The sequence below is a fragment of the Galeopterus variegatus genome, unplaced genomic scaffold, assembly GCF_000696425.1.
Source record: "Galeopterus variegatus unplaced genomic scaffold, G_variegatus-3.0.2 Scaffold2485, whole genome shotgun sequence".
NCBI lineage: Eukaryota > Metazoa > Chordata > Mammalia > Dermoptera > Cynocephalidae > Galeopterus > Galeopterus variegatus.
Window position 1 is genome coordinate 240,204 of NW_007728596.1, and position 12,379 is coordinate 252,582.

The following is a 12,379-nucleotide window of genomic DNA, read 5'->3' on the forward strand; positions in this document are numbered from 1 at the left end:
CCCCCGGTGGTGCCCCCCGCCCCCCGCCCGGCCGGTGGGCAGCCGGTCTGCATGTGGGACCCGACCCCGGGGCGGGGGCGCCGCCGCTCTTCCCAAGCGGCGCACTATGTAGCAGTGCGCCACTGGGCCGGCCCTGAAAAAAAGTTTTAACTCATTAAAAACTCACTACTGTACTACTGCATTTTGAAACACATTGAGAAAATACTTTTTATATCTAAAGTTGTTATGGCTTGTCTAAACAAGTAGTACTTTGTAATTTGTTTCTTTCTGTAACAGATTTGGATAGGTTCTGGCAAATCTTAGGTGTTATTTAATTGAGTTGTATGATGAATTAGTGATGTGATGGAAACAACCTCTGCTGTATATCTCCTATAGTAACCTGCCTGAAGTCTTAATTAGTGTTAATTTTGTGCATTGTGTAGGAAATGCTTGAACTTAAAACTTAAGAATGCTTGTTTTAAAGTTCATTTTTGTAATTATGAGATATTATAGAGTGTGAATCCATCAAAAAAATTTTTAATGGAGTTGTGACAAAAGGACACAAGAGCCAGCTTCAAGGTAGAGATTAGTCACTGGATAAAACTGAAATTTTGAGTATCAAATATAATAATAAGGGCCGGCCCGTGGCTCACTCGGTAGAGTGCGGTGCTCATAACACCAAGGCCCCGGGTTCGGATCCCACATAGGGATGGCCGGTTCGCTCACTGGCTGAGCGTGGTGCTGACAACACCAAGTCAAGGGTTAAGATCCCCTTACCAGTCATCTTTAAAAATAAATAAATAAATAAATAATAAAATAATAATAATAATAATAATAATTGTCATGGATGCAAACACAATGAACCCAATAAAAATTGCTGAGATCATATGATATCTAAAGAAATAAAGCCAGAAAAAGCTCATATGTTAACATTTGAGGCTGCTACTAAATCAATTCTTTACTTTGAGAATTGGTAATTAAAGAGAAAGAATTAAACATTTATCCCTGTTTCCCCTGTAGGAATTGTATTTCAAAGTAACCAAATAGCCCCAGATGATAAGGATAAGCTTTACTTTATAGAATTCCAGCTAATGGTGCAGAAGGAATGATAAAATTAGTAAATCATTATACAACTCCAAGTCAAATTATTAATTTGGACAGAGATTATCACTTGGTGCTAATACCGTTACATGAATGGTTGATGGGGAAATGGATAGTTGTGTAATGCCCAGATAGTTCCACATAGATCCTTTCCAATCACCTTCAACTGTACAATGGTGGGATAGTATTATCATCCTAATAAAGTGATTAATCTTAACAATACAAATTATGGGACCACTAGACATTAGGTCTCTCCTAATGTGACACAATATGATATATACAATTTTGCATTTTATGCATTCTAGCCAAAAGAATTTAACCTAAATCCATTAAGCCTTTAGATAAAACTTCTAGTTTATAGAAAATACGGGGGGCGGGGGGACAAGCTAAATGACACCATGTGGAAGCAAGCAGACAAATCCAGAGGTAGGATATGTTGAAAAACAATTGGCTCAGTACCTTTAATAAGTCAGTGTTATGGGGAAGAAAAAGGTAGGGGGGATACTATGCTAGATTAAAAATATACTCAAGAGACTTAGCAGTGAGATGGAATACATGGTCCTGCATTAGACTCCAGCTTAGACAAACTGGCTTTAAAAGATATTTGGGAGGGGAACTATGGGGAAATCTGAAATTGGATGGGTGTTAGAAAAAATTTTTGAGATGGAAAGGTAGATATTGCTTACTAAAAAAAGTAGGTTACAAAATAGCATGTACAATATGATCTCATTTTGGTAAAATATATATATATATATTCACAGAGTAAGTTCTGGAAAAATATATAATAAAAGTGTTAAGAATGGTAATATCTGAGTGGTAAAAATGTGGTATTTTTATTTTCTTATTTTCAATTATTTTTTGGCAGCTGGCTAGTACAGGGATTGAACCCTGGACCTTGGTGTTATCAGTACCATGCTCTAACCAGCTGAGCTAACCAGCCAGCCTTCTTATTTTTTATAATGCATATTTATCACTTCTGTAATAATAAAAGGTTTTTAATTTTTAAAAATCTAGCTTCATGAGGTTAATGAAAGCAGAGATTTTGTCTGTTTTGCTCACTGCTGTATATGTAGCACTTAGAGAAGGATCTGGCACTTAGTAGGTGTTCAATATATATTTGTTGAACAAGTAACTATTAAGCAATGCTTGAAGAAATCACCTTAAGTGATCCATTGCCCTTTAAAATTGTTGAGGACTCTAAAAAACTGAAGTATAGGTAATAGAACACAGATTCTGGTAAAAAATTTTACTGCAAGATGAATAGCAGAATAATTCCAATGTCACTATCTTATTAAACTACCAGTGCACTGAACAGCAAATTCTCTGAAATTGTTCTGACTGCTGCCAGTCAATCCCGGATTTGGAGCTCTCTATTGCCCACCTTACTCCCTTCCTTAGGAGACTGTAGAGAAACTAAAGTGAGACTAGAAAGGGGCTGCAGTGGAGGGAGGGCCGACAGCAGCAACTAGACAGAGACCCTACGAAACAGGATTCAATAATCACTGAGTATGTGAAGTGGTGATTCTGACTAGACACTTAAAACATTTATACAGTTTATTATCTTTGGCTCTGAACAGACCAGTATATTCATATTCGATTTTAAATGAATTAAAATGGAAATATAAAACTCTTTAGCATCAAAAGACTATCCCTTACTTCAAGGTCTCAAAGGAGAATTTAATATCTATAGATTAAATTATACATTATGTGCAAAGTAAAAACATTAAGTTGGAAGAATTTTTATTTTTTATTTTTTTTATTTTTTCCTTTCTAATTCTTTTTTTTTATTTTTTCCTTTTTGTCTTTTTTTTTACTGACTGGTAACGGGATCGCAACCCTCAGTGTTACGTCCGCACCACCGCGCTCAGGCAGTGAGTGGGAACCAGTCTCCACATGGGATCCAAACCCTCGGCGGGAGCGCCACCGCGCTCCCAAGCGGCGCACTCTCCAGTGCGCCACCGGGCCGGCCCAAAGTTGTGCGCCACCGGGCCGGCCCGGAAGAATTTTTAATATGATAGAGTTGTATGAAAGGTTCCCCTCTGTAAATCAGATTACCCTAAAGCAGATAAATGCACATATTTCTTAAGAAATAAAATGATGGAAAATTATATACATACTGTTCGAAAATGGCTACTTAGGTGGTCTAGCCTGCTAAATCTTTTTCCACAAGCTTGGCATGGATAGGGCCTTTCTCCTGTGTGACAACGAAGGTGGCGCTTTAGGTCTGCTTTCCTCTTCACCACATGTGTACAGTATGGGCACTTGAATCGCATCCTTGGTACATCATCTGTCATGAGACAGTTCAATTAAATCACTGGAAAGTGCATGGTAACCTTTTTTTTTTTGGTGGCATGCCAATATGGGCATAATAACAAGTCTAGTAACAGAAAGAATCCAAAAGGAGTTGGTGAGTCCAATCTCAGAAAGGTAGGAAAAAAGAAGAAAGAAATTTTATTAAGACTAGATTGTCAATGTACTCCTAAGTACAGAACTGTAACTTCAGTATTTAATATATTTACAAAGTCTGGGTAAATTTAGATTACCATACTTATCTGTTTTTTTTTTTTTTTAAAGATGACCGTAAGGGGATCTTAACCCTTGACTTGGTGTTGTCAGCACCACGCTCAGCCAGTGAGCTAACTGGCCATCCCTATATGGGATCCGAACCTGTGGCCTTGGTGTTGTCAGCACCACACTCTCCCGAGTGAGCCACGGGCCGGCCCCCATACTTATCTTTTTATTCAACACAGTAGAGTTGCTAGATTTTAAATATAAAAAGGTAGCACTGGACTTGAAAACTGTAGACATAATCCAAAAGTTAAAGTATTTCATATTTAAGCTTTTAAGTAATTTTTTTTTTTTGTCTTTTTTTATGACCGGTAAGGGGACTGCAACCCTTGGTGTGGTGTCACCCACACTGAGCTGAGCCAGTCCCGTATAGGATCCGAATCCGTGGCGGGAGCGCCACTGCGCTCCCAGCGCTGCACTCTCCTGAGTACGCCACGGGGCTGGCCTTTAAGTAATTGTTTTATTTATGTTTTTATCCCCTTGCATTTATTTTTCATATAGTTGTAATACTTTATTTTTAAGGTAAAAAAACTTCAATGATTTTTAATTTCCTGCTTTCAAACTTATATATTTTCAAAATGATAGTTGTGATTAGTGGTAAACCTCATTAATTTAACAGCTGTTAAATTTAGCTGTTTATTACTGAAGTTATATTTAAGTAACCTAGAACTATAAAAGTGCAGAGCCCAAATGAAGAAAAGATAACTTTTTGCTGTTTTAAAATGCAACAAAGACTTCCCCCTTTTGCTCCTTTGTCAATAGTTAGAGCCCTGCAGAATTTTCAGTAAGCTCTCTAATATTTACTGTTAAATATTTATTACTGTTAAATGTTCATAATACAATTTCATATATTTTCAAATTAGTATCCTACAGGAAAATGTGACTTGTAAAAATCAGTCAGTTTGCCTCTTAATTTAAAATGTTATCTACAAACAACCAACTTATTTTTTTAATTTTTTTTTAAAGATGGCCAGTAAGGGGATCTTAACCCTTGGCTTGGTGTTGTCAGCACCACGCTCAGCCAGTGAGCGAACCGGCCATCCCTATATGGGATCCGAACCCATGGCCTTGGTGTTATCACCACCGCACTGTCCCGAGTGAGCCATGGGCCAGCCCCAAAAGTTATTTTTAAGAATTTATATGATAATCAGGGAAATGTGAATACTGACTGGCTATTTCGTGATATTAAGGAATTATTATACAATTTGTTTAGGTATGATAATGGTATTTTAGCATTTTTTTTAAGACTTTATATTTTGGGGACATATTCTAAAATTTATAGATGAAAACGAAAAAAAAAAAAGAACTTTATTTATTTAGTTATTTATTTATCTTGGTGGCTGGCTGGTACAGCAATTGAACATTGGACCTTCATGTTATCAGCACCACATTCTGACCAACTGAGCTAATCGGCCAGCCTTGAATTAAAATTTTTAAATTCACGTTTTATGAAATAACTGTTATTATAAAAATATGACTTAAAAAAATCACTTGGTTAACTGCCCATAGCACCTAAAATTAAGGGCACATTAAGACAGGATTGATTTATATTGGAATTTGAAACCTGGTTGAGGGGCCTTATGCTCTTTTTGGGTACCTGGAAAATTTCTGGATGTGACCTCAGATCCTTGGCCATACTGATAGCCAACAGGAGTAGCATCCATTTCAGCATCAATCTTTGCTTGTTCTTCAGATTGGGAAACATGACTGGAAGAATCAGATGTCCGTGCTTCTCGTTTGCTTGATTTATAATGAGCAGCTTCAGAAGGCTGTGACAATCTCAAATGTTTAGTCTTTTTAATGGGATCTTTCCTTTGTTCGTGTTTGGCCAAAGGTTGTTGAGTATTCCTCTGGGAGGCTGGGTGGTAATTATACTTACTCCAAGATTTTCCACTGATTATACCTGTTCCTTGATCTGGGCTTAGGTGAGAACGTGGAGAATTGCTTTCTTCTTGCCAGCCACCACTATAAAAAGAGGAACGTTCTACACCATTAGAATTGGCATCTTTATCTGAGAGACTAAAATAGCGATCTTTTTCTTTCTCACTAATATCTAATGAAGATTTAATAAAAGTCTTACATACGTTAATGACATCAGTCATCTGAAGGAAGCTAGCAGCAGACATCACTTCTATGACATTCTGACCAGTAAGAGAGAGTTTACCGGAATAGACAAAGTCCAGGATGACTGTAAATGTGTCAGGGGAGAAAGCCTGGAATGTAGCTGTGGTTGGCTGACTTGTCTCCTTTGAATTTTGAGAAAGCAGCATTTTAAAGTAGCCACTACTAGCAAATAATACATTTCGATGTGCTTTGAAGACCTTCCCTTCAACGAGAATACTGCAATCGCAAAATACATCTTGCCTGCGCTGCTCATTCAATTGTTGCAGGAGGTGGGACTGATGAGAGGAGATCTCCATCCTGAAGAGGAAAAGACACATGTGGTTAGCAAAGACTAAATAACAACCTTTTCTAAGGCAAGTCAACTAAAATAAGGATCAGAAGCCTCTATCTTTTTTCCATTGAAAACACTTTCTTCTTGGAGTATATAGTCCCTAAGACAGAAGATAATAGGTTTCAAGATATCATTTAATACTATACTATTAGGGGCCGGCCCGTGGCTCGCTCGGGAGAGTGTGGTGCTGATAACACCAAGGCCACGGGTTCGGATCCCATATAGGGATGGCCGGTTTGCTCACTGGGTGAGCGTGGTGCTGACAACACCAAGTCAAGGGTTGAGATCCCCTTACCGGTCATCTTTATAAAAAAAAAAAAAAATACTATACTATTAGTTATTAGATTTTTAGAAAATTACTTGTTTCCTCAGCAAGCTTTATTGACCATCCTCAGTAAATCAGGCCTTCTGCTATATGCTGAACTTTGATTACTGCCCTCAATGTAGTTCTCAATCTATAGGGGGTATCAGGCTTTAAACAAATATTCATATGAAATGACAAGTTAAGTGCTAAGACAGGAGGGTATTATGAGCCGTATAAAAGGGTACAATATTCTAGATTGGGATGGAGAAGGTTAGGGGATACCTCTTTGAGAAGTAACATTTAAGCTGAGATCTCAAGGGTGACTGACAAGGAATTAGCCAGGTGAAGGGTGAGGAGAAAGACTTCTGGTTCTAGCAAAATGGTGGTATAGAAAGAAGTGCTGAAAATTTCATGCTACAAATCCCTAGAGATGCTGGGTAAAATATAACCAAAACTTTTTAAATGTATGGCTCGGCTTGTAAGAAAGAACAAGAAGAACTGGCCTGTTAGTTCAGTTGGTTGGAGCACAGCCATAGAATACCAAGGTCAAGGATTCCAATCCCAATATTGGCCAGCTGCAAAAAAAAAAAAAAAAAAAAAAAAAAATCCCCAGATGCCAGCAGAGAAGAGGAAGCAGAACCAGAGCAGCAGGCACATTAGTATGAGCCAGTAATGCTATGTGCTTAGGTTTTCATCAGTAACAAACCCTCCTCTATGAGAGGTAGGAAGTCAGAACCCTCTAAGGACCACAACCTTAGTGAAAAGGGACTAAAAATTTTGACAATAAAAAAAAAAATTAAAAAAATATTTTTGACCATAAATCCAGGAAAAAGGTAAAGAAAGTTTGTCTTTGCAGGGCCTTGGATTAAAAAAAGATAAGGCCCTAGGTGAGATATTCAAACCCAACTGTTGTACCTTGTGAGATTCTGGAGTCAAAATTTATTTTACCAGCTTGGTATGGGAAACCCACCTTGAAAAATTAACATGAAAATTGGTCACAGAATGGTGGTACCCCGGGGCACCTTGCAGAAGCAAATGCAAAAATGCTCAGGAAGGATGCTCTCAGAACGCAGGTCAGGTAGGAAATAACCTCTACTTAACGCTGAACTCAAAATCATTTCCCTCCTTAGACAAAGTGGATCATTTCCAATATCATACAAACATGATACCAAATATCTCCTATCTTAAAAACAAACAAACAAGCAAACAAAAACCTCCCTTTGATTTCACAGTTACCTCTGGCTACCACTCCATTTCTTTGCGCCCTTTACATAATTTTCATTGAAAGAGTTTTATTTTGTTTTTGTATTTGCTGTCTTCACTTCTCCCATTCTCTCTTGAACCCATTCCAATCAAGTGTTCATCCCCATCCTTCAAAACCATTCTTTTTAAGGTCATTAGTAACTTGCATGTTGTCAAATCCAATGGTCATTTCTCTGTCCTCATTTTACCCACACTGTTGATCACTCTTTTCATCCTAAAACACTTTTTTTTTTTCCTTTTTGTCTTTTTTACTGACCAGTAACGGGATCGCAACTCTCGGTGTCGCACCCATACCGGGGACCGGCAACGGGATCGCAACCCTCGGTGTTGTGCCCGCACTGTGCTCAGCCAGTGAGCAGAACCGGTCTCCACATGGGATCCGAACCCTTGGCAGGAGCGCTGCCGTGCTCCCAAGCGGCGCACTCTCCAGTGCGCCACCGGGCTGGCCCCTAAAACACTTTCTTGACAGCCTGGACACCGCTCCTTCATGGTTCTCGTCCTACCTCACTGGCTATTCCTTCTCGGTCTCCTTTGCTTGTTCTTCTCCATTTTCCTAAATCTCTAAGTGCTGGAATACCCCAGACTTCAGACCTTAGGCCTCAGGCTTAGGAATCACCTAGGGAATGACACAGGTAGAGAAGATCCCTAGGGATCCCTTCCAGTCTCACAGTTTTAAATACCAAATTTACATATCCAGCTCCTAACTTCTTCCCTGAACCTCAGTCTCATATATGTAACTCTTTACCTGCATCTCCACTATTAAGAAGTTTAACAGCATCTTAGCTTCACATGTCCAAAACCATATTCTTTGTTCACCCCCATCCTAAGCCTGCCTTTCCTATAGGCTTATTATCTCAGGAAATAGTAATTCCATTCTATCAGCTGTTTAGATAAAAAACATTAAGTCATCTTTGACTTCAGTTGTTGGCTTTACCTTCAAAACAGATCCAAAATCCCACCACTTCTCTCCAAAACTGCTGCTGCCACCTTGATCCAAGTCACCATCACCTACCATCTACAGGCTATTTTATTAGCCTCCTAATAAGTCTCCTTACAACTTCAGTGTAGTCTGAATACAGCAGCCAGGGCGATCCTTCTAAAACATAAGTAAAATCACATTATTCTGCGCAAAACCCTCCAATGGTTTCCCCATCCAACACCAAAGTTCTTCTCATGACCTAAAAGGCCCTACGTGATCTGCTTTCTCCCCCCTACCCATACCTCTCTGACTTCATCTCCTCTGCTCTACCCCTCACTCATTGCATTCGAGCTACAAGGACTTCTGCTCGTTCCTGAACATTCAAGGCATGTTCGTGCCATGCAGTCTTGTACATGCTATTCCCTCTGCTTGGAACATTCTTCCTCCAGATACACACAGAGCTCACATACTCACTTCTTTTAGGTCTCTGCTTCAATGTCACCTTATCAGAGAGACTTTCCTTTACCATCTTTTATAAGCACCCCTCCCACTCTATCCCTTTATTTGTTTATTGTCTGTTTTCTTCTACTAAAATGTAAAGTCCAAGAGAACAGAGACTTTCCCTGTTTTGTTTACTTATGTATCTCCAGCTCCTTGAACAGCACTTGAACAAACAAAAGATGTACAATCAATGTTGTTGAATGAATGAATCAAAAATATTAAAACACACAAGGAAATTGTTCTTTATAAAAAAGAATCAGCAGGCAAAACAATCAGGAGAATTAAAACCCCAAGAATTTCATAAAATAGAATAAAAATCTGATAGACTTAAATAAGAATGTGGAAAATGGTCAAAGAAGATAAAAGATGATATGACAACTTTTAATATGTTTATTGACCATGATTGAGTGTACTGCTTGCTCACTACAATATGGTTAACTAGCACTGCATAAAAACTAACCACAAAAAGTGTTATACAATAATAAGTATTTATTTAGTTTGCATGCCTGTGAGTTGACTGACTTAGGCTGGACTTGTCAGGGCAGCTCTGCTGATCTCGCCTGATCCCACTCACATATCCAGGAGTCAGGTGATTTAGGCTGGACCTGGAGGGGCAGCTTGTCTGTGGTGGCTGTGTTACACATGTCTCACATCTTCCTCCTGGGACCAGTGGGCTGGTCTGAACAATTTCTTTTCATGACAGTGGTATAAGTGCAAAAGGCCAAGGAGAAATAGATGAGGCCTTTTAAGGCTTAAGACTTGGAACTGGTTCACTGTCATGTCTACCATATTCTATGGACCAGAGCAAATCACATGGCCAACTCCAAAGTCAACAGCAGGGGGAAATATCCTCTTCCCAGTTAATGGGAAGAACTGTAGAGTCACATAACAAAGAGTGTGAATATACGTAAGGGGTGAAGAATTGGGGCCAATAATGCTATGCATACAATATCCTTTCTTCTTTTTAAAATTGAGTAGTTTGTATTTTTTTAAAAATTGATTTATAGATGTCCATTATATATCCTACATACTAATCCTTTATCAGTTATATGCCTTGCAAATATCTTCTCCCAGTCTGTGGTTTGTCTTTTCAACATCTTTTAAGATGGTTTTCATTAATAAGAAGCACTTAGTTTTAATATAGTAAAATGTATCAATCTGTTAATGGTATGTGTTTTCTGTATCTTGTTTAAGAAATCCTTCTCTAGGGCCAGCCCGTGGCTCACTTGGGAGAGTGTGGTACTGATAAAACCAAGGCCGAGGGTTCGGATCCCTATATAGGGATGGGCCGGTTAGCTCTCTTGGGAGAGCGTGGTGCTGACAACATCAAGTCAAGGGTTAAGATCTCCTTACCAGTCATCTTTAAAAAAAAAAGAGAGAAATCCTTCTCTATCTCAAGGACATAAAGACATTTTTTAAAGTTTGGTTTTTTTTTGGCAGCTGGCTGGCACAGGGTCAAACCCTGGACCTTGGTGTTATCAGCACCACGCTCTAACCAACCAACCTAACCAGCTATTCCATTTCTTAAAGTGTAGTTTTTCACTTTTAGAGTTTTAATCTACCTTAATTTATTTTGCATATGGTATTTTTTTTCATATGGATAAACAACTTTTCTGGCACCATTTATTGAACAGTCAGTCTATCCTTTCCCTACTAAATGCCACCTCTATATACATCTAATTTCCATAATTCATGGATCTACTTCTGAGTTTTCTGTTCAGTTTGCTTGGTCTATTTTCCTGTCTATGCACCAATACAGTATTAATTACCAAAACTTCAAAATGAGTCTCCCCACCTAGCCTTTCCTCTTCAAATAACTTTTTTTTTTTAGTGGATAGCTGGGGCTGGAATCCAAACCCTTGATGTTGGTGTTACAAGGCTGTGCTCTAATAACTGAGCAACCAGCCAGCCCCCAAATAACATGTTTTTAAAAATTCTGATTGACGCTTCTTCCATATAAACATGAAGAACAGCTCATCAAGTTTCACTAAAAAAGAAAAAGTATCCCATTGTGATTTTTTTTTTTCTGCTTTGCACTGAATTTATAGATTCATTTAGGTAGAACTCGCATGTCTATAATGTTGAGTCTTACCATCTATGAACGTGGTATAATTCTCCATTTATTCAGGTCTTCTTTCATATTCTTCAATGTTTCCTTATTTTCTGTATTAAGATCTTACATATTTTTGTCAGATTTACTACTACTGCTTGTAGGTTTTTTTGCTATAGTGAATGGGCACTATTTTTACTGCATTATCATTGGTATATAGGCTTGCTATTCATATTTGTATATTAATTTTGTATCTAGTACCCTCACTTGTTAGCTAAACTCTCTAGTAGTTTATCCAAAGATTTTCTGAAATATTCTGTATAGTTATATGTCTATAAATAAGGAAAGTTTTATTTCATATATTTCCATTTTTATATCTCATTACTTGATTTATCCTATTGCATGGGCTAGGATCTCACATAAAATGTGGAATAGAAATCATGATAGCAGACATCATTGGCTGAAAGGAAATGCTGCTAAAATTTCACCATTAAGAATGATGGTTAGAATAGGAGTTTGATTGGCACCCTTTCGTTTCCAATTTGCTAAAAAAATTTTTTATTATAAGTGAGTGCTGAACTATATTAAATGCTTATTCTGCATTTATATGTTTCCCCCCTTGGTCTGTATATTAGTTTCCTAGGACTCCCATAACAAAGTACCACAATTGGGTAACTTAAAACAACAGAATTTTATTGTTTTACTGTCTGGAAGCTAGAAACCCAAAATCAAATTGTCCACAAGCCATGCTCCCTCTGCATCCTTTGCTTATTCCTACCTTCTGGTGGCCCCAGGAGTTCCTTGAAGATTTGGGTAGCAGCATAACCCAAATCTCTGCCTCTTTCTTCACATGGCCATCTTCTCCCTGTGTGTCTGTCTTCACAAGGTGTTCTTGTATCTTTATATAGTCTTTTTATTAATTTATTTATTTTGGCAGCTGCCCAGTATGGGGATTATATAGTCTTCTTATAAGGACACCAGTTATACTGGATGAAGGTCCTACCCTACCCCAGTTTGACCTCATCTTAACTAATTACATCTGCAGTGACCCTTTTTCCAAATAACATACTGTGGATTAGGACTTCAACATATCTTCCTTTTGGGAGACGGGGGCAGCAGGTACACAATATAATCCATAGCAATCTGTTAAAATGGTATATATCACATTAATGGATTTTTCTGGATGTTGAGTGATCTTTGCATTCCTGGAATACTCTAACTCAATCTTTACTTTTATTT

At 38.2% G+C, this 12,379-nt stretch overlaps 1 protein-coding gene across 2 annotated transcripts in view; it reads right to left on the reverse strand.

Moving 5' to 3' along the window:
* Nucleotides 1–12,379, reverse strand: part of ZBTB8A (zinc finger and BTB domain containing 8A) — a 41,178-nt gene that overhangs the window by 3,020 nt on the left and 25,779 nt on the right. Inside the window, exons 1-3 of one of the 2 annotated variants that reach the window (XM_008581895.1) lie at nt 8,605–8,760; nt 5,246–6,069; nt 3,198–3,367 (exon numbers count right to left, since the gene is read on the reverse strand). In XM_008581895.1, the coding sequence (XP_008580117.1) occupies nt 3,198–3,367; nt 5,246–6,068 (993 nt within the window). In that variant the 5' untranslated portion in view covers nt 6,069; nt 8,605–8,760. Of the gene's footprint in view, nt 1–3,197; nt 3,368–5,245; nt 6,070–8,604; nt 8,761–12,379 lie in introns of those variants that run through there. The other variant, XM_008581894.1, reaches the window with a different exon arrangement.